The sequence below is a fragment of the Misgurnus anguillicaudatus genome, chromosome 24 (genome assembly GCF_027580225.2).
Source record: "Misgurnus anguillicaudatus chromosome 24, ASM2758022v2, whole genome shotgun sequence".
In the NCBI taxonomy this organism is placed as follows: Eukaryota; Metazoa; Chordata; class Actinopteri; order Cypriniformes; family Cobitidae; genus Misgurnus; species Misgurnus anguillicaudatus.
The window spans coordinates 5,223,425-5,247,552 of record NC_073360.2 but is presented as its reverse complement, the minus strand read 5'-3'; the positions used below and the strand labels follow the sequence as shown (position 1 = coordinate 5,247,552).

The 24,128-nt window shown below is 36.7% G+C and overlaps 1 protein-coding gene across 2 annotated transcripts in view; it reads left to right on the top strand.

Moving 5' to 3' along the window:
- Window positions 1-24,128, top strand: part of rsrc1 (arginine/serine-rich coiled-coil 1) — a 167,889-nt gene that overhangs the window by 34,082 nt on the left and 109,679 nt on the right. For both annotated transcript variants that reach the window (XM_073862786.1, XM_073862787.1), the window contains exon 4: window positions 11,561-11,710. In XM_073862786.1, coding sequence (XP_073718887.1) covers window positions 11,561-11,710 — 150 coding nt within the window. The remainder of the gene's footprint in view (window positions 1-11,560; window positions 11,711-24,128) is intronic.

Sequence of the window (24,128 nt, the reverse complement as noted above, 5' to 3'; positions counted from 1 at the left end):
TGGGAGTCATTTTTCAAAAAGTTGTACTGCATAGTAACACTGGAGTCCTGGGCCAAGAGTATGACTCCAAATGTGAACCTTAGAGAATGGATTACTGTATATTTTTGTCTACAAGTTATTGCACATAAGCCAGTGCAGTGTCTACTAAAGTCGGCTTAAAGCAAGCTTTCCAATGTGTTTTTAGCCGCTTTTCCATCACTGTGCCAAACTGTTGTTGTTGTCTAAGCGGGCATGTGCACAAAAGCCGTGGCTGAAAACGCCAGGCGGACGCCGACTGTGGGCACTTGCCAGCTTTTTTAGCTGAACTATTTGGTTGCTATGATACTTTTGCCTCATTGAACGATGATGGTTGTTGTGATATTTGTCCCGCTTCTCCTCCACTGTGATTGGACGGCCGAGTGAAAAGTGACAATGACGAGCTGAGCGTTCTCCCGAATTTTAACATTTTTCAACTTTCAGTGCAGAGCATCAGCGCTCAGCACGGATTTGCTCAGTTGCTGGCATTTTTTTAAAAGTGCGGCGTTTACATTGGTAACACTTGAAGCATACGCAGGCGTTACCACATTGGTGTGCACGCCCCCTTACCATTCAATTCTGTGATGACCTAACCGAGCCGGTACGGTAATGGTTTCATTTTCCACTGTTGGCCTGCTAAAGTTGATATAAGATGTAAATAGCAAATATAGGGCCCTATAATTTCCACGATCACAGAATCGCGGACGGAATCGCGGAATTGGCTAATTAACACGGAATCTAGTATTAACGTGGAATTTTGCGGAATTTTACATATTTTGAATAAAATTATGTTTTTGTGTGGGAGACGATGTCTGGGGGAAATGCAGACCGGGGGAAGTAAATCTGGGCGACACGCCCCCTCCCGTCGTTTCAGATCCCCTCCAAAACACTGAAACCATGGCGAAGCGACTCTTCACGACTCTGCTTTTGTCAGCGAAAAAATTAAGAAATTCGACGCTAAGCACTTAGTTCGAGCAGGTCTCACATGACTTTTATGTGACCGGAGAACTGTTATTTTGTAAGTTTTGTCAACACTCTGTTCATGGTGAGCGTAAGATACATACACTCTCTCATCCACGTCTGTCTCACTGTACCTCTCTCACGTGCACGCGCTCACGCATCTGTCCGAAGTGCGAACACAAATCCTCATGTATTTGTTCAGTTTTACGCATTTCATGCGAGCTGAGGCAAACTATCCCTCGCATTTAAAATATAATCATCTGCATCATGGCGCCGCTCTCTGTCTCTCTTTCGCTCGCACGTGCAAAGAGCTGCGTGCTCATGCTGTCCGAAGTCAGATCACTATCCTGTGTATGTTTGTAAAGTTATATGCATTTCAAGCGATTGTGTATAAAATATGGATCGCGTTCCGCTGGATTGATGTGTTTAAGGCACTTCTGAAGGCACCACTGCTTTGACACCTTGTAGCCTCCTGCAACAACACTAAACAATGCATTGAATTGAGTTGTGTGCACGCGCGCGCGTGTGTGTGTGTATGTGCGTGTGTAAACGCATCTTTTATAGTCATTAAGTAATCCTGTTATCCAGTTTTCCCCAAATCATTTACATTTTAATCATTAACATTAAAGGCACACTCTTTTTATGACTAAAATAACAGTAAAGGGTTAAAAATATAATTGCCAAAAATTAAAACGGATAAAACGGAATTTGCAAAAATTAAAATGGAGAAAACGGAATTTGGGAAAAAATAAAACGGATTTTATAGGGCCCTACAAATGTACAGAATGCAAGGCACTGATATCTATTTGTTATCTATTGTTATCATGTCTTATTACAAGGCTTGTTGGAATGCTTGATTCTGTTTGGCCAGTCGCAACATTTGCAGGTTTGTTATTCCCAGATAACAACCGCTTAAAACTAATAACACACAGTATGATGCAAATCATTTTGACAAGTACAGTTTAATTTTACACAAAATAAAAAATAAATATGTATTTTAATAACATATGACATTATACTTACAAATGATTAAACCAAATAGTGTGCTCGTGACATTTGAACGTCTTGTCTTATCTTAAAACCGAAAGTAAACAGGTTTTTCTCACGAAAGGTCTGCATTTGTTAAAAATAGGCTAATGAAATATTTTATTTCAATATTTAATGTCCTTTACCTTACTTATGAGGTAAATAGCCGTGTAAAAAGTCGGATAATGTACAGGCAGCAGGCTGTTATCCCAAAATAAGCCCCTGCAGCGCACACTATCGGGGCTTATTTCTGCAAAAACAACTTGCTGCCGGTAGATTATCCCTCACTTAGAACGGGTGTCTTTATTGCCAGAGCTACGATTAGTGAAAAAAAAACTGTTATTAATGTCAGGACAGCTGAACAAAGTGAGTTAAAGGGACAGTTTAATCACTCTCATGTCGTTCACACACAGTTGATGGTACCCATTGACTTCCATGTTATTTGTTTTTCCTACTATGGAAGTCAATAGGTACCAACTGTATGGTTACCAAAATATCTTCTTTTGTGTGTTTAACAGAGTAACTCATACAGGTTTAGGGCATGAGGGTGAGTACATGATGACAGAATTTTCATTTTTGGGTGAACTATCCCTTTAACAATTAGGGTGCATCTTTCAGATCTTTCAGTGGTCAAGCAGCAACATTACACCTTAAATAAAGTTTTACTCATTCTGTGCGTTTATAATGTCTTTGTGGCTGCCATTTTAGAGTCTGGTTCAGTGTTTAAGTGTAGTTTTATGTTTAATAGTGGAATGAATGTCTGCTCTCTGTCACAGATCCTGTGCTGTAGTTTTACAGTTGGTGCACATGCTTTCTCTCAAATTTTATGATTTTTCTCGTGCGAGTTCTTAAATCAGGACATAACGCTCCGCTCTGTATGGGGACCAACCTTAAGATCTACCATCACCTCATAAATACACTGTCATAAAATGCAGAGAAAAGCTGTCATCTTACTCTTAGAGAACACCTACTAATTATAAACACATGTCTTCAGCTTTACCTTTATATTTACTCTTCTTTTACCTCCAATCTTCTTTTGAAGAAATTGTCACATTTATCATTTAAAGAATACTTCACCCACCAAATAGTTAAAATTACTCACACAAAAGACAATTTTTAGGTCTATACAGTGCAAATGATAAAGACCAAAAAATGTTGACGCTCGCACAAAGCACACACAGCCATCAAAAACAATCATTTCATTTTAAGATAAATATTCATAATTTGAACTTATTTCCTGAAAATCTTGACGTCAGCTGAAATTATATCGTACTGTAAAAATTGAAAGTTGGATCTAAACAAATTACTTCAATTGGTAACACATAATTAAAAATATTTTTTTCAACTTGTATGTTTCACTTAAAATATAAAAAATTAAGGTGAAAAAATTTAAAAAAATTACTTAAATTGGTACATCTAAATTTATTAAGCTTCTTCAACTTGTTTAACTCAAAATGAGAAAAAATGAAGGTGAAAAATGTTTAAAAAATTACTGAAAATGGTAACACCATTTTTTAACACCAAGATTTAACATTTTTTTTGTGTGTTTGTAATTAAAGTAATTAATTCAAGTTAATCCAACTTTCACTTTTTGCATTGTACAAATGCCCAAATGAAATATGCCAAGTCAGTTTGCTTCATAACATTTCATCACGTTTAGGTTATGTTTAATATGGGCCTACTACAGAGAAGAAATATTGTTATATTCACATCTTCTTTTCTGTTCAGCTGAAGAATGAGTACATTTAAATTTTTTTTGGTGAATATTTGAAAGAGAAGCTCAATATGTCTCAAGTTGTTGCTGACAGGTCAGTGTTTTACCATATATGCAGAACAGTAATGTAAATTGCTTTACTGTGCATTCATACCAGATGCGAATGAAGCGAATATTTGGACCGTTGAACATTTTAAGTTAACCGGCGTCATTTGTGTGGGAAATTTGCATCAATTCGTGTGGGAAATTTGCGTCATTCGTGCAGGAAATTTGCTTAATTCGTGCATAAAATCCGCGTCATTCGCACTTGAAATTCGCAGCATTTATCTGTCATTCATGTGACGTGAATTGAACCTGATTGAATCACGCAATACGTCAAACAGTTAAAACTCTCAATACGCGTAAAACTTGTAATTTGTGCCACATCGTTTCCGCGAATCATGCCGCAGGATGTCTATCGCGTCTTTGCATTACCTTAACATGTTAATCACTTGCACTAAATGCTTAATTCCCACTGAAAGTAGTAAGGTAGCACCCATTTCCTTTATAACCCTTTGTTAACCTTCATCCTATATATCTTAAAAATATGTGTAAAGCTGCACTTAATATTTAATTAAACAAGTATGTGTATTTGTACCTGAACCTTGAAACAAATATGTTAGTGCTGATCTGAGCACTCTCAGAGGGCTTTGAACTCTTTCTGGTGGGTGGTCCAAATAAAAGATGATGTCTTTTCACCGTTGACTCAGAGGCAGAGAGCTCGTTTTAAAAGGGGCCTAAAAATCCTGTTTTTATTTAAAAATCGTATCAAAATACAAATGACCAAACCTGCTGACTTACTGTAAGAATAAAACCATAATAAATAATAAACACAGTTTATTTTCTTTTTCGAATTGTTTATATCAGTGGGTGTGTGCTGTTTGAATGTGGAGAAAGAAAGAGTCTGGGAAATGTTTTCATCAGCTCTGGTAATTAGGGAAATCTCATAAATTAAATTGTTGCACAGCATTTAGGAGCACTTGGAAATAAGACATGCTGAACGCTGGTGAATATTTTTCATTATGCAATACACTTGAGAACAAGATGGAACAGCCGTTTGGAGCAGAATTGTCTATATTAAGCCCTAATCTCCTATTCAAGGTGATCTTCCATGCTCTGGTAATATATTAAAAGAACATTACAAGCGGCTAAAAATAAAGTTGCTAATGTTGTATGTTGTTGTTTTAATCGTTAATAAGCTCAACCATTAACTGATAAGATTTTAATAAAAAATTTAGTAAAAATACAGTTATACCACAGGGCTGTAAGTTGTAATGTTTGCATTCCTGTCCATTTCGGTCTAATTGTACGACAACGGTAGGACCCACAAACAAAATTTTAAGTGTTCAGTTGTAGCAGAGATGTGTAAAAAATATTCATCTAACTTAAATATTTTTTAAATGATAAAGCCAAAAAGTGTTACTTTGTGTCACGCTCTCCCCTACTAAGTAAAACACGGACATAGTTGTGCAAGTAGTCCATTTATTGCTCATTTTTTTTGCTTTTCATCTGTGACGCAGGTTGTACATTGCAGTCGAAGCAACTACTTTAGAGTGTTACCTTTAAGAGTAAACTTTGAGTCCCAACGTTTGCCTTGTTTGTAATTTATAGATTTGATTTTGAGGTCCTTTGCTGATCTTGCTCACCCATCTCCACCCAACACTTTCCTATCTAATCTACACTTTCCTGTCTAAATAAAGGCACAAAAAACATATCTTAAAAAAAATTACTCTTTTCAAACTGGTAAACTAAAATTATATTATATTTGACTAAAAAAGTTTTTTAAAAAATCGAAAAACGTTCTGTGACCATTAAAGAAAAAACTAAACTTCAAAGTTCGGTAAACAAATAAAGTATGTATTTAATTTTATTTACAGTCAGACCATTGTTTTTTTAAATTACACATTTAAATTACACAAATTACTTTTAGCATTCTTTATTGTTTGGTATTATTAAATATATTCATATTTCTCTGTGTAAAAGCATGTCTGCATTATGAAAATTGCTGAAATTACTTTTGGGGAATTCCCACAAAATACATCCCAGAATCCCCACGCCTGTTTCATTCCTTTCATCCCTTTTTGACTTCAGTTATCAATGATTCAATTATTGAATACTTTTTTGGTATATCACAAAGAATGAAAGAACAAGAACAATATCTCATTATAGTAGGAATGAATGAGCATATACTGTCTAGCTGCACTTCATCATGGACTTGATGTGTTTTTGACAATGACATGAGGTGGCAGTAGAGACAGAGAGAGAGGATGAGTCACAGCAGGAATAAATAATCATTTAACCAGGTTAGGATTCCAGTGGGGAGCGGATGTATTTTAGCTACAGTAGTGCTATCGTTCACGACCATTAATGCACAATTTCTTAAGAAGCAAAATAGCTTGTTTAGCCGGAATATAATATGGTCAGATAACAGCGGGACACCATCCCGCTCGCATAATTACCCAAATGGGATGCGTTTTGCAAACGGGCAGGGGGCATTGGCGATAAGCACCCAGCTCGCTCCCACATGCTGGTAATTACTTTATTGATAATTCACAGTAAAATTGCCTGAGCCAATAGCTGGGCTACTAGATTTCATGGATTGGAGAAAAGACAGAAACAGCGAGGCTCCTTTCAAAATAAATGAAAATGTGTTTAGGCCACAAGGCTTGACTGAAAGTCATGTATAACAGACAACTTTAGGGTATGGGGCTGCTTGCTGTGTGTTTGCGGTGGGGGATGTTTATCTGGTCGTCCTGCATTAACGCTTTTACCCCTCACCTTAACCCAGCTAATAACTCTCTAAGGGTAAGGCCTTGGTAATGAAATTGACATTTAGCAGCCGCACCACAGTCTATTAACTATAAGATATTTCATTTGAGAGAGAGAGAGAGAGAGAGAGAGAGAGAGAGAGAGAGAGGGGGGAACATGAATACAGCAAACCAGTAGTCTATGTATTTGTTAAATGCTCTGTCCATTTGTTAAAATACGCTCTTGTGTTCTCTCTCATGTAAATGCTTTTGCTCGCCCTGCCTGGATTACTGCAACTTTTGTCAGGTTCATTGTCATGTGTTGTTTCTTTTCTCAAGGCTCCAGAAGCATGGCAGTGGGTTTGCAATTTCTCACACACTTCATTTTCGTTCATACTACTTTTGATTAAAACAGACCTACAAAACATAGAGTTTCGTTTTGTGTAATTTACATCTTAATGGATTAGTTCACCCAAAATTACAATTTTATCATATTTCATTTACCCCGTGTCGTTCTAAACCACCAAGTCCTTCAATAGCCTTCAGAACACATTTTTAGATGAAATCCGGGAGGCTTGTGACCGTCTAGACTGCAGTTTCATTTTCAAAATCAAGCCCAGAAAAGAATAAAAGACATTAGCCAAAAAGGTCCATGTGCCATCAGTAGTTCAATAATAATCCTGCAGATTATACTGCTGACCGTGACCCGCTGACGTAGTTGCCAACGTTTTTTACATTTTTTATTTGAGCTATTGTAAACAATACTTAAACAGCCCGTATTACTTGCCAGCGTGTTCTTTGTCTGTACTTTGGCAACTACGTCAACAGCATGCGCCATAGTCTGAGCGTGAACACGCACTGAACGACCAACTTGCTATGAACTTAATAAAAATAAAGTTGAAATAGCTAATTAAACTTTGTTTTTATAATTTATAGCAACTCTTCACTAGCCAAGAAAGTTGAATTGAATTCAAGTTGATTCAACTTAAAAAGAAAAGTTTTTTTACAGTGTAGTGTAGCGATGTGCAAGATATGTTGTTTGCGATAATATCATAGTTGTTGTTTTAACGATGTGCAAAATTACATTTATTTTTTCACCTGTTTGTCAAAAACCAGCCTTCAGTGCCCAAAAATTCAGTTTGCATGCGCTTTCAGAAGGCAATGTAGCAGCACATTTAATTGCTGCCTGTGTGTGTTTTTCAAATCAACGTCATGTTAATTATTAATACTTTAATCAATTGCGCTCTTTCTATGTCGCACGCGGAGGATGTGCGCGAGCTGGCCGTGCTTTTTCTCATGACTGTCACAAGGGAACACACACCACACTTCACTTCATCATCAATCCCAGGAAGTAAACCTACAATCCGTGTGCTTGTTGTAGTCCAAGAAAAGAGATTTACGTTGGCAACGATGGTCTCATACACACTGCAAACTTTCGGGAGGTACAACCGCATTTAAATGCAGGAGTGAATCTCCTAACCGTTCGTTTCATGTCTGTACGGAACAAGACTCACTCCTGAAAATGTGATGATTGACACAGAAATAATCATAGCAACGTTCTGCCGTCTCGCGTGCTTATCACTCACAGCTTTGACCAAAATAATCTAACAGCATTGCGTTTTGCAATAAACCTCCATCCTGGCGTTGTGTATTGTACGCTTCTTTTGTGAGGCTGTTTCACAGCGCGCGGCCTTGCAGTGTTGCCAGGTCCTCGTCTTTTTTGTACTTAAAAACCGTTTTGGCGCTTAACTGTTTATGGCTTTGGCTCATGAAGCGATCAAGATTTTGGTGTTATTTAAGTGGAAAGGTGCCGGTCCCAATATTTTGGTCTTTGAGGTAAAGCATTTAGATTTATTTCGGTTTATTATTGGATTTTTCTTGTTCGTTGTTGTTTTTTTAGTGCAAGATCTGGCAACACTAGTCAGCAAACGCTCGTGCCTCTGTCATTTTCTGAACCGCGCATACAGAAGACTTTTTCCTCTTCTAAGCATTTATTTTTTCAGAAGAGAGACCTGTCCTGTTTATGATGAACGTTTAAACACTTTATTAACTACTAGTTGTTCAGTTGGGTTATGTACACACTATGCAGAGTTTCTGTTAATGCGGTTGTCACTACCTGCATTTTGCGGGAGTTAATTTGGTTGTAGAATGCGGTTGTCAGTCCCGTAAATGACTGAACTGTGTGTGTACAAAGCAAGATTAAGCATTAAAAGGTGAAGTGACAACCAAATTAATATGCAGTGTGTACGGGACCGATAACTCACGTCATCGTTTACTTTGGGGTTTCTACCTTTAAAATTTTTTTTTATTTATATTTTTGCCCATTTTGCCTTTATTTGAACAGTAAGTGAGGAGAGTACATGAAAGCACAGGGAGGGAAGAGGGGTACAGGACCGGCAAATGACGACGAGCCGGGAATCGAACTCCGGTCGCCAAAAGTGCAAAAGCACCACATGCCGGAGTGCTGCCCACTACACCATCGGCTCCGACCTTTTGCACATTGTTAACATGTACTAATACACACTTACACACCAAAGGAAATTCTAAAACGTGAATCAGACAATAGGTGCTCTTTAAGGGAAGTTACTTGAAGTTATTTGGTGTGTTTTTTTCAGTCAGTTTGTAAGAATATTTTCAAATGGACTATAAGATTACCAATATGAACTATAAACAATTAACTATTATAAACATAACAGCATGAGATTGCTGTACAGGAACGCGCTACATTAAAGCAAAAAGCCATTATGTAAAGCTGTGCATTACTTCTTATGGTGTGTTTGATGGAAGTTGGCATTTGCTGACTTGTATTACAATGTTATTTTTGCTTCAAGTACGCAACTGTTTAGTACTGTTTACTTCTGAATGCTTCTGTTTAAATCATAAAGACCTTTCTGTTTGGTTAATAACACCAACATTTACCTTAATCATATTAATATGTTGTATGAGGAAGCTAAAACAATGAAAGACTTTCACAAACATATTTTTTAAGCATCGAAAATATATTATCATTATCGTCAAAATCGCATACATTATCCTGATAAGAATCACACTGTCAGGGTTTATTCCTGCTATAACAACCGGCTACCTATACATTAACTCTTATTTATACCACGGGTCTGTTGAATGCTGCATTCTAATTGGCTGAGAAATGTTCTATGGGTGTTGATTATTTTTCTGTAAACCGCACACCTATCTTTTCAAATGTCTTAAAAATAGGCACCAGAGCAATGTTTGTGGTAACCGTGGTATAAGCGGAATAATTGACTCCGGTCCTTTGAATTATTTGAAAATAATGCACACCTGCGGTGTAACGGCACTCCGCTTCGCGTCGTGCCGCATTACCACCTTGGTGTGCATTATTTTCTTAAAATTCAATTGTCCGTCGTCAATTATTCCTTACATATGATTGATATGTTCATTTCCATAATCAATAACTCTTAATTCTCATTGCTTAAGTTCTCATTTAAATAAATGTTTTACGCAACTGCGGTTTGTTACTGTACATGATGGTTTTGACAGCTAATTTGTTTTGGACAAATATAAAAATATATACAGTATTTACAAAATATATGGTACAGTCAACACATGAGTTTGCAGTCCCTGTGTTTGTGTAAGCATGTCTGTATGTCACTGTGAGAATGTATGGTTTTGGGGTCAGGTGTTCTGGTAAGTGGCCCACTAAATCTCCCAGCATTCTCTGGCCTGTCTGTAAGGAGATCAATACTGTGTATACAGTCATCTCAGGCTATCCCTGACCACCACTTTATGCAGCTGACCACAGAAGTACATGTGCAATTCATATTTGCCTGTTCAGGCACAACGTTTGTGTGTTTTACCGCCTCCACTGTCACTGCAGGAATAAAACAAGCATTCATTCATCTGCCTGTGATGTTGAAGTAATGCATCTGTTCATCACAAATAAATACACATTTTAACTTACAGTAAATGATCGTCTAGTAGGTTCCTGATTAAAAATGAACATGTGAACGAAAACAAAAGCTATTAATTATAATAATTAAAATATGAAATGACGGATAATAATTGATTATGATTATGACTTTATACGACCCTGTCCATCAAAATGACGGCAAATAAAAAAGTTGGTTAGTTATGCACATTTGCATGTTACGTTAAGTGTTTTCCGCGCAAGGTACTTGTTGCCATGATGTTCACGTGCACACAAAACTACTGCAATGGTACCTCAACGTTTCACAGTGAAAATACACTGAAACCGCTGAAACATGATGCCTGGAAATGCAAGTTTCAAGATATTTGACTCAGCAAAGATTACAAAGAATGGCTTACCAGAGTACCATCACTTCGCCAAGTGGTTACTTGAGCCTAAGGTCTTTTCAATAAAATCCATGCAAAGTTATATTAAGCATACAGTATAGGATTTACCGATTATTTTTTTATGCAAAACAGAAATACAATAAATAGAGAAATATCAGATTTCTGGCATATAGCTAAACATAAATGCAAAAAGTGTTTGACACATGAAACTGTAACAATGTCTTACAAGGTAACCCAATGTAACCTTGTTCTCACTTGAAATGTGTCCCCATATTAAGTTTTTAAATATAAGGGTATTGGACCTTGAAAGTTCTTGAAAGGTCTTTGAATTTGAAGTTAACCAAAGTGTGGAAACCCTGATAATCAAAAAGATTAATATATAATTTTTTAGGTGTTTAAAGATGGTTTCATCGGGCGCACGTGCGGTGACGCGATAAGCGTCTGGTCTGAACTTTACTTCCGTTTTCTGTTTGTTTATTGGTCTGACTAGTTGCTGAAACTGAACTATTAAACAAATACCTCGTCGAAAGTAACAAATATTTTGGGTTCGTATGTAATCTACGTGTTGTTTATTTTGCTCGTTATATAAATAAACTACTTCAAAAGGACTTTGTTGTTATTTATTCTTCGCGAGTTTACCGGAAGTTACGTGTTTTCCACGAAAGCCGCTTGTTTATGTTGTTACTGCTGAAACCGTCTATACAAAATGTTATCATTTGTCGTACTGCCTTTATTTTTAAAAAATGTTGATGTTTGTGTTTTGAAGGTCTCGCTCCTTTCACCGGAGGTCTCGCAGTCGCAGCAGAGACAGACTCGGCCAGCACAAAACAAGAGACAAAGACAGGACACGGGACAAAAATAAAGACAAAAGCAAAGACAGAGAGACAGAAAAAGCCAAAGAAAAGGAGAAACGGAGGTAATTTTTTGTCCGTCTATTTCTCACAGACTGTGCCAGCCTATCATTGCATCTGCTTCACGTGTATGTGTATGAAAGTGATGTATTTTATATGCAGCTGAGAGTTTGACTAAGTTGTGGGGTCGGCTCCATCAATCCAGTCTGATATCTTCCCTTCAAACTCGGTGTCTACACCATCCCGCTGAGCGACTAATGTATTTTCTTTCTTTCTCACTGTTGAGGCAGCTTTATCTGCTCGGTTTGATGCAATTTGGCCTCTCTACCCAGATTTCCATGCGGGTGTAATATGTGTGAGCAAGAGCTAACTGCATTTTTATTCCTTTCTGTCCTCTTTGCCCCCCTCCCAGAGGTACCACCTTAACTCTACCCTTATGTGGGACAGGCTAATCTGATTGGGGAAGCTCCTATATGGTGCTGTGCTGTCAGTCAGGTTGAGTGGCTTGTCCCACTGACATATACAGGTGCTCACTCTAAATAGAGAGAGAGAGAAAGTGTGTGTGTGCGTGTATGAATCTCTTTTCATGTACCAGCACAAATTTACATTCAGTAGGTAAATGTTTATTTATTTAAATATGATATAAATTTTAAAAGAATAACAACAGCAAGTCAAACCAAAATGCTTTTTTGCATAGTTGTGTTTGAGACATGAAAACGTCTCGGGTTACGGATGTAACTGTTGTTCCCTGAGAAGGGAACGAGACGGTGCGTCTCCCTTGCCATACTTCCTGCGTCCCTGTAACGCCGTCTTTGGCAATATTTTGGATAGTATATGATATACTATAATTTCAGATATACTTCCTGGCTCCCGCATCACTCTGTCTTTGTCGTTAAGCCTCACCATTGGTTGAATTTGATATACACATTCAAACGCACTTACCCTTGAAGGCGTCCCCAAAGTGTCCGCAGCGACGCAGCGCAAGTTCCCTCGAAAGGGAACTGTAACAATGTATCTTAAAAGGTAACACGATGTAACCTTGCTCTCACTTGAAATGTGTCCCCAAATTAAGTCCTTGAATTTGAGGGTATTGGACCTGGAAAGTCTTTGAAAGGTCCTTGAAGTTGAAGTTAACTAAAGTGTGGGAACCCTGATGTAAACACTAAAGGTCTTCAAAGGTCCGGTTAGATCCGAAAACCCAAGGTCCGACCCGAGCGGGTTCGGGTCTAAAAGTTTCACGTGTGTCTCGGACACGGGTCAGGTATAATAATAGGAGCATCCGGTAATTTAAGATGAATGTGTTTTGCCGAACGGACCGGAGACGACACAACTGTCTCACGTGTGTGCATCGAGTCCTTTACCAACCTCCCCTCTGTTTGCAAAGAGTGCTTACGACATTGTGTGGCTGTTGGTAAGTTAATTCTTTCTTTAAGACAGACCTGTCAATCAATTTTTAATGCACATTTTAGCGGTTACCTTGGTGTCATTGTAAATGAAGCAACGGGCCAAATTGGATGCAATGCCTACTGGGTTTCTTTCCTTCTGACTGGTGCTTGCGGGGCTGCAGACTGCACACATGCCGGTGCTGTTTACATTCAGGTCCAGTCGGATAAAACAAATGCCACTGGCACGGGTCGGACTCAGGTCTAATTTTCTTTGATTTGTCTTGGGTGGGGTTTTTTCATAATAGGTCAAAGATGGACAAACCCAACTATGGGTTACTTTAATCCGGTGCTATCTGGGTTAATTGTCTTCAACCCCGGTCTTCGAGGACCCCCTTCCAGAATGTTCTATATGTCTCCTTATTTAACACACCTGATTTAACTCATTAGCTTGTTAAGGAGACATTCTGGAAGGAGGCTGATAAGTTGGTTCAGGTGTTTCAAATGAGGAGACATCTAAAACTTTCTTGAAGGGGCTCCTCGAGGACCAGGGATGAAGAACACTGGTCTACTCTATCTTATGGGTAGTGCTATTTTTTTGTTGAGTTGGTAAAAATGACCAAATCTGTAATCCAACTATCTGGGTTACACAAGTACATAGGGCTGCAACAACGAATCGATTAAATCAATACAAATCTTATTTAGCGCTTATGCTTTATGGAGCGACGACAACAGGTAAAAAAGTTTCTAGAACCAATAAAAAGTCCAATGACAAACTCCAATAATATTAAACAAAGAAGTCAAACTTTGAGAGAGAGTTGTATGAACGCTTTTCCCCGTCATGGACCTGTATGTAAATTCATCGCGCCGCCACTCTCCTGCTGCTCTTTACTGCATTTACTTTTTATTATTATTGTTACAGCTCAGGTATGTTCAAGGAGCAACATGTTTGTGCAATTTCTAAAGATTTTAGTTCTGTTTTGAATAAGGGGTTGGAAATGAATGCTTTTCTTGTTTTTTATCCGATTAATCGATTAATCGAAAAAATAATCGACAGATTAATCGATTATTAAAATAATTATTAGTTGCAGCCCTACAAGTACAACACTTAGAAAATAACCCAAAGATATGACTCAACTGGCTCAACCAGTGATTGGGTGGAAAAAAATAACCCAGAACTTGGGCAGAACTTAGGGCAGTAGATGACATCACTTGTGCGCTTCGTCACATGCAAAAGTCTTTAATTTTTTTTTACATTTTTGCAAATGTCAGCTCCATGGCTCCATAGATCATTTCTCTTTCAGCATGTTTACTGTAGTCCTATTTAGCACATCTTAAACTTTTTGTAAACAGGAATACTTAAAAGCCACTTTTCCATTGTCTGGATCAGTACCATGCACCTCAACTCGTCTCGCCTTTCTTGGCTCAGTTTTGCTTTTCCATTGAGTTGAGTACCGCTTCGGTGGCTGGGATTATAGGTGTGTTTTTATATTTGCCCTGCCTACTGTTGTGACATTAAACATGGGAGCAACAGAGCATCGATGGAATGCAGTGTTTTCCGTAAATTTATTTATGTCAGTCCAAATAGATGTTTGCACATCGCATTAATCACTACCTCTGTACAGAAACTGTCATGTGAGACAAACACCCATCAGTCGAAGCACTCCGCTTATCCCTTATTTAATTTAGCAAAAATTTAGTGCATACATTCGGACGTGCACACATGCAAACTGCAAGTCTGTGGAAAACTATTAAAGTGTGCTATTAAACCATTCACTCAGCACAGTATGTACAAAGACTGAGCCAACTGGAAAAGACTGGGTATGATCAGTTGATATGACCAAATTACATTCATAATCTTTGCGAAAATCCTTAGGTGTGTCCCCAGCTTTACAGAAGTTGAACAAGTGAAAAAGCATAATATGACCCCTTAAAATTTGATATATGGGCAGCTACAGGTAGCAAAAAGAGCCTTGAAGCACCATCAGCTGGCAGCATGAAGTGTGTCTTGCTTTTAAAAAATGTGGTCATGATAATGCAGATGAATCGAAAAGTATTTTTGCTCGTCGGTCAGTCACTCTTTCAGTTTAAACCCTGTTTTTCTGCGCTCAAGGGCATACACACATTTACAGCACTTCCATGATACCTGTTGACTTTTCCGCTTAACCTGTCTTACCATGAGTATAGCCATAGATGCTGGAATGGCATTAAGAAATAAATGAAAGAAAAATGTGCATGCACTTTGACATTGAGACACACACAGACACATCTGAAACCATGCGTGAGTTATTTGCATCCAGGTTCCAAAGTGAGTGTGTGTGAGAGGATCAAAGGGGGCAGCGGTCGTGGTGGGGGGCTGACACAACCACGTGTGGTGTTGTTTTCATGAAAGATTTATGGCACCTCTAGGATGACAGCAGGCTTCTTGACACCTCGCACAACATGTTTCCATGCAAAATTTATTTAAAAAGACAAAACATTGTAAAGCAATCCTATCTTCCTTCACCAGTGCCAAAGGCCAAACAGGTTAAGACAGGGTGTAAATATTGGTCTGATGAAGAAAGAGTTGCCTATTTTATGTGATAGTTTTTGGGAATAAGACAGATGTCTGTGTTTTATCCTGCTTTTGAAGAGATGTTTGCACATGCAAAATAATCAGTCATTTTATGAAAAAAAAATACTACAAATGTTCAGCTTAGCTCTGTGATATGTGTCCCCGACCTCAAACATTACGTAATTCAGATAAATTTTTATTTTATTTATATAGCACTTTTTACAATTGTTTAATTTTTTCAAAGCAGCTTTACATTAATAAAATGCGGAGAAAACACTGAAAAATTGGTGAAGAACAAAAGTACGAGAGTACAGCGGCTAAGATTAAACCTTAGTAGCGAGCATATTATATATATATATATATATCAAATTACACATATAATAACACATAAAATAATCAAATTACGATCATTAATACAAATATTTGCTTCTAACGGAACTTAATTTTTACAACAAAAAACAAATAAATTTGCATTTCCAATGCATGCCAACTGTTACTGCTCATCTCCACACTGGATAACTCACCATTTAATAGTGGTTCAAGGGGTCACCAAACTCACACTTTGGATCATACAATGTTTTTCCAGTTACAGATTGGATCATTTTTCCGATCAGAAAAATAGGGGCTACTGTTGCTTTAAGAGCGAGTTCTGCACAGAGTCACATACTGTTGCCTTTTTCGCAAATCTCTTCAATGCACATGCAATCTATATCACCTTTATGCTTGCTGCAGGAGATTTCTTTTTTACGTGAGAATAGTAATGACTGACAGGACAACATTAGAAGATATTTTGCGCCAAATATCCAGATCATCAATGACAAATCACTACTGTTTGCTTACTGTACAGTAGTGTTGTCACGATACCAAAATTATTGTTTCGATACCGAAATTTTAGCCGCATTTTTCTCTAGTGAGAATTAGCATAGTAAAAAAAGATAAACAAGTACTTAAACAAATCTATTGCTTTTTGTTTGTTATTGTTAGTTAATACATTCACATTTATATGATAAACATATTATGGTGTAAATGTGAAAATAAACCTCACTGAACGACATGAGGGTTAATAAATGACATGTTTTTGTGAACTTAAAGCACAACAGTATCTGGGTTCATTTACTTTTTACCACAGTAAAAGTATTTTCTTGTCAGCTAAAATGCTGTCTGAATTTCCTAAGTCTGATAACTGTGAGGCGATTGTATTAACTTAGATCATTACAGAAAAAAAACTGTGACAACACGCATATTAATAAACAATTTCAAGTCTAGAATTAATACTTAGTGATGATAAGCAATGCGTTAAAATTAACACATCCAGGGTGTGTTAATTTTAACACATTGCTTTGTGTTAAACTATTTAACACATTATGTGTTAATTTTAACACATTATGTGTCATTTGGTGCTGATTTAGAGTTCATATAAATAAAAGGGACAACACAAGATGTGTTAAAACAACACAAAGTGTGTTGTTCTAAAAATAACACAGAGATGTGTTAAATTAAGGACAACACACTAGGTGTGTTGTCCTTAACTAGACACAAGATGTGTTAATTTAACACATTCGCTTTAAGAGTGTATGGGCTAGTTTTGAATGTCCATTGGGCTGGTTTTGATATGCAAATCTGGCAACCCTGGCTGTGGGCTTTTGCAGATGTTTGGTTGGGATTATATATAATGTACATGTAAAAAACATTTATATCAGATTGTAATGTTTAGGGTACATGAAAATGGTATTGTCATAATCTGCAATCGGATTAAATTCAGTCGGATTTTATGCATGTTAACTTAGCCATTGTTAAATGAAACCAAAGCGTCTATAAAGCATTTTCTAACACTGCAAGTGTGTCTTAGGTTTTAAAGAGTTGTTTGTCAAATTCATTGAGGATTTTTCTTCAGTGTACTTTTTAGTGTAGGTAATTGCAGCCGTATTTCTTAACGTCTGTTGTTTCTGTGTTAAGTGTGTTAGTTTGTGAATGGACACAAACCGTCTCTTTGTCTGTATGCGTGTGAGGATTGTTCTGGCCGCTGCTAATCGCAATAGAAACACCACATGTGAGAGATAGAAAGCTGGAACAATCCAATTACTGGCCTCTGTAATCTGGTTAACCATTTAGAGGTAGTTAAATCATGTACGCATGAACGAGACTGGAGTTTCTTACTTACAGAAGTGTTTCCAGGCCTTTAACATAAACATTTTATCAGTCACAAGTCTTGTTTTATGGCCTTGTTAGGTTTCATTAGTTTTATTGGTGTGTGACACACGCTGTCATAAACACGCTCCCAGATTTGGCCCTAGAGCATGATGACAGAGCTCAGGAAAAATCAAATGAAATCCCACAATCCAATTACAATTATCTGCCCCTCACACTGAGCAATGTAGTCACCATCCATAACAAACTCGTATCTAATCACTACTGCCTATGAACAGCCAACTTTACCACTTCATGTGTATTAGAATTATACTGTTTTATATTCATTTATGTCCTCTGTTTGAATTATTACATTAGGTAAAAAAGCTATAGAAACAAATGGGCAAAAAACAAATGAAGACACAATCTGAGAATCTGTCTTAACACATTTTTTTTTATTTCTTTTAATCATAATTCTAACTTAAAAATTATGTCTGCCTTTCCAAAGTTAACAAATTGCATTTTTGAGTTTGTATAAAATTAACATATTTACTCAGTGAAAGTAAAAGTTGACTTAAAAAAGTTTACAAATGACCAGGTTGGCATCTTCATCACAATAAAGTGATGTTTTTGCACGATTAAGGGATTTGCTGTTGTTGTTTTTAAATTGCTTAAGACCTTAATAAATGAAGATGCTCTGTTGAAGGATGTGAAGTTTGTTTATTTATACTGCATAAAGTCCTTTTCAATTTTATTTATTTAGCACTTTTCACAATTGTTTAACTGTTCCAAAGCAGCTTTACATTAATAAAAGCAAGAGAAAATGCAGAAAAAAATCAGAGGACAACAAAAGTACAGAGGATCGACCGTACTAGTGAGTGGAGTAATAATGTAACGCATAGAAGAAAGTACTAAGTTAAGCTAATGTCAGCTGACTCCTGAGGGGTTGAAAAACTCCTTGGGGAAAGAAATCCTTGGGAGAAAAAAAACAGAGCCAGACTTATATACTATACTATATATTGAATACTATATTATAAAATTTTATAGGAATTAAAAGTTAAAGGAAGTGGTTTGTTGTCGCTGGGCAGAGGCGATTCAGTAGAAATAAAATACTATTAAGTTTTATATATTAAACAAATATTATGCTATAAGATTTAAAACAATTAGAAATTGATGGGAAGCGGTCAGTGGTCGCTGGGCAGTGGTGTGATGAGCTTCACATCAGCAGGAACTGGGTCTGTTAGTCTCAGTGACCTCGGGCTCGAGGACGAGACAGGGAGAGAGAAACAAAATCCTATTAGCGTAGGGGCCGTGTCATACAGTATTGTAATTTAATATCCGCTCGGTTCCAGACAGGCTAACTATTGCGGCATAAGTATATTACCTAGACGAGTTATGTGAATGCTGTGTTCCGGACAAGCTAACTATTCCGCCATACATATATTTGCTAAGTGAATTATGTGAATACTTTGTTAAAGAGATTATGTCTTTAGTTTAGACTTAAATTTATCGACTGTGTCTGATACTCGAACATCACTGGGTAAATCATTCCAGAGCCTAGGGGCTAAGTAGGATATGATCTACCCCTTTGATATTCTAGGGATAATTAAGTGACCAAAATTTTGAGACCGATGGATTGTATTCTGATAGTAATTCTCTAATATATAAAGGTGCTAGGCCATTTAAGGCTTTATAGGTGATTTGCAATATTTTAAAATGTATGCGATTTTTAACCGATAGCCAGTGTAAAGATACCAGAATTGGATTTATGTGATCACACTTTTCATATTGGGCGGGATGAAGCAACGCGATTGTGAGATGCGATAACGTGCTGGAATAAAAAACGATAGATCCCTATGAACTGAGCGAGATCAGTTATGGCACGAGAAAGCGTACATTCACTGTGTGTTTTTTTCTACGCACTGCTATGAAATGCCCTATCCAATTATATTTGAGCTTTAAATAACATTTGCATCGCTTTATCTCATTGTGGCAATCTGAAAAGCCCTTATGAAGGATGTAACTGTTGCAGTAATTAGGGCTGCTTGATTATGGACAAAATCATAATCATGATTATTTAACACGATTATTCAGTGACTTTGAAAACATGCATTTTTTAAACCTTTTTTTAAAGGCTGTTTGAAAGCCAGTGTTGATATTTGAAATCACCTAAACAATCACGCCCCTACTCCAATAGAATCTGGACTTTCTTTTGATAGACCCGCCCCACACATACACAACCCCCGCAACGATGTTGGTTAGAAGACACGCTCCTTACTGCTGATTGGCTATAAGTGTGTTTTGGTAGTCGGCCCAACTCCCTTTTCCAAAGTGTTTTTCAGAAATTGTGCACTCCGCCTTTAAGTAAGTGTTGCAATAGGCTACATGTGTCAAAGGGTGTGTGGCCTTCGAGGTGCCTTACAAATACATTGGTCCAGCAGCACGCAGTTTATGTTTTAATCACACAATTGTTTTACCTTGCTTATCTTATTGTTTAAAGCAAAAAATTTAATTGAAAATCAAAAACGATTAATTGCACAGCCCTAGCAGTAATGTTAATAGGGAGGCAAAAAAAATAATATTTTTTCTCTCTGATCTGTCAGATTTAATTTTAGCTTATAGTTTTTACTATATATGCAAAATACAATAGGGCTATAGCAACTGGCACACCTTTGCAAGACCCCACGCCTACATCATCTGTGAGACAGTGGCATCACTATCTCCTCCCTCAAGGCATCTTCTTCCAAACTAGGTTTCTGCAGATTTTTAAATTGGCAACCTCATGATGTTTTGAAACCTCTGTATTTCAGCACCTGTTTTCCATCAGAAGGAGTTTTAGAAAGCGCCATAGTCAACTGTGATAAAGTGGGAGGGTAAAGTTCAGAAAGAGGAAGGGTATTACCTAGGCGTTTAAATACTGCTAATTTGCACAGCAGAAACGTAAACAGACACACACTGGTGAAATGGACAGCGATGCTGAGAGCAGCGATTACATCAGTAAGACTCATGCTGCTAAAACTGAAAAAACAGTGTTGATGAACCATCTGAATACACATACATAAAGAATATTTAACATCTTCAGCCGTATCATTACATATTTGTGATGCTTAAAGACTTCATCCACAGCATATCATCACATGTGACTTTAAACACGCTGTGGGTTTTACTCACAAATACTGTACAGTTACTCAAACGCTCTTTTGAAGCACATTATGCATTTATTCATGTCACAGACACCTAAGCAAGCACTTAAGGGCTCATTATAGTAGTGCGTACGTCCTACGGTTTTCATATATACTTTTTGGAGTTGTCCAGCGGGAGAGCGAGTCACGATCAAGCAATACACACAAAAAATTATCCCACTATCTCTGGATAACTTATGATTCACTACATGTTTGTGTAGTTTACATTATATGCACTTATGTGCCAATTGCCATCAAAAAACAGACATTTGATGCAGATTTACTTACCGCCTGCGACTCATGACCGCCCCATTTCAGCAAAATCCAGCGTTAAACAAACACACGCTGCTACCCTGGATAAACAAACTATATACATTGTTTCTATAATGCTGGCTTACTTGGAAAGCTGAACAAGGCTTTCTTCTCCTTACATCTAAAAACACACTTCTTCTTCTTTGGTATCATTTTTGATAAAACAAAGCTGTTGTGTGCAGTGATGCCTGTGACTTCTTCTGGAAGGAACAATGCTAATGTGCGTCCACGTTCTCACTCTGATTGACATGCGGGCGTGCTTTTCCAGGGGAAGTGCCCATAAAAAGAATATGAGGTCAATGATATGTAACGGGTTCTCATGTTCGAAAAAAAACATTCAGAAACTTGTAAGAAAGGGGAGGCGTGAGTTTGGCCCAGAAATACTCTGTAACATGCTCAACTGCTTTTTTGACATTTTGCATTTGTTTAGCATGAGGATTACAACTTTTTAACTGTGTTAATAAAATAAAGTGTCTGAATGCATGAAATAGCATTAACCCCCCACCTTTAAGTTTACGCTGCATCAGGGAGCTCCTGCTTCCATCTCTTGCTTTCATAGCTCACATCAGGGGACAACATTTTTGTATTTCCTTAAACAACAACGAAGGTTAAAGAGATACATAAGATTTTCAAGCGTTATTTTTCAGAGCGGCTTATTCAGATCATGCAGAGAAACACTCAAAACTGACGACACGCAAGCATATTGACCAGTCATTCAGCAGTCGGAATTTATTTCTCACATTTCGTGACATTGCTTCAACTTTTTTTAACCCGGAGGAACCAAATTGGCTCCTAATAATGCAAATACAACTTGTTTACATTTATTAATAACAATACTATATGCTATTACTGTTTCCAGCTATAACCTGTATACATCTGTTAACATCTCAAAAATGAACTGCAAAAAATGCTTTCTTAGTATTTTGGTCTTATTTTCAGTGCAAATATCTAAATATCTTAAATCAAGATGGATTTATTTTTGTTTGTTTTTTGATTATCAAAATGACCTAAGAAAATAAGTCTAGTTTTTAGACGAAAAAATATACTATTTAACTGAATTTGTACACTGTAAAAATACTTTGCTGCCTTAAAATGTTTTGTTTGAATCAACTCTGATTTACAAGTCATTCCAACTTATTATTATTTATCTTGACTAGAGATGCGTTGTTATAACTACAGGTGAGTTGTTATAACTTATACAATTAAGTTGACTTTCTCAACTATATATTATAAGTTGTGACAACTCATCTCTGTTGACATGACTTGCAAATCTGAGTTGATTTAACAAAAATTTTTAAGGCAGCAAAGTATTTTTTAAAGTGTACTTTAAATGAGCCAAAACTCTGCCAATGGGGTAAAAAAAGTTTCTTAATTTTTTTTTGAATTAAGTGTTAAAGATTTTTTTTTTCTTACCCCATTGGCAGATATTTTTATTTGTTTTTAGCACAAATTCACTTAAATGTTATGTTTTTTGTCTAAAAACTAGACTTATTTTCTTAGGTCATTTTGCTTATCAAAAAATGCATCTTGATTTAAGAATTTTTAGATATTTGTACTGAAAACAAGACAAAAATACTAAGTTAAATTTGGTTTTAATTTTCTTGTTAATTTCCATTTTCAGTTCCAAATTCCAATAATAACTTGGATTACACACAAAGTGGTGGGGTGTAAATCGGACAGTTAATTCCGATTCGATGCAATATCGATTATCTCCACCAGCTATTCGATTTTTGCCGATACATTTGAAAATGTCTTTGATGCGATTACGATTTGATTCAATTAATTTATTGGTATTTTTGTATTACGTGCCAAGTTAGGCAGTTACATTTTTACTTAAAAATGCAATCAAAATATATAACATAAACATTTCATTTAACTCTTTGAAAATGGCACAATCTCTGCCCCACTGGAACATTTACAACAACAAACTAACAAAAATAAAAAAAATTAAATAAAGAAAAATAAATAATAAGGGGCAAAATGTCACATAAAATCAAGCTTAAGGAGGCAACAGTCAAAGTTTTTCAGTATTTTGTGCCAAAATATGCAATCACAGAGGTAATTAATTAAAAACTGTAATTAAATGTAAAAATAAATTAATATAAAAAATAAAGCTGTTAAACTTGAGCATTTGATCTGTCACACAAAATCAGATCTAACAGTCAAACAAGTGCTACAGTCGTCTCTTTTGAGAGATTTTTCTTAAAAAAAAAAAAAAAAAAAGATCAACATGTTCAGGAGAGAGGACACTGTGTTTTGCATGGACAATATCACCTGCAGTGCTAAACACATGCTCTTCTTCTGTCTCTTTCGCTGTGTTTTCACTGCTACAACCGCTTTTGTTGCTACATCGCATTCACTTGCTTATGCTAGCAGATGAAAATAAACAAAAATGTGCACTTTGCAGAAAAGCGTAGATGGATGTTACGTCGAGGAGGATGTGGAGAGTGTCAAAATAAAGGTACCTTAAATCGATTCTTTATGTGTGCTCGATGCATGCGTTGGAAATAAAATCGATGTATCGATCCATATCGATATATTGTTACACCCCTAGGCATTAAATAGTGAATTTGACTTCACTTTACACACTTTGTTAATGCTAACTTAAATGTTGCAGGACATGAAATTACACCATGTTGATATTTTTTTTAAATATGATGCTGTGAGGTTGAATTCCTGATACCATTTGTGCAAAGTTAAACAAAGTTTGCTATATGTATATGTAATCGTATCTCTGTATAACACATGTAAATCACAATTATGTGAAAACCTCAATGTTATATGTTGGATTTGTTTTCAATCATGTGCTTTTTCTTTAAACACACCATCTTTAATGTCGTTGTTTTTATTCATCAGATGTTATATAAGCAGCTTGCATGCACGCGGGTGATTTGTCTCATACTTTACTCATAGAGTCGATGTTTCT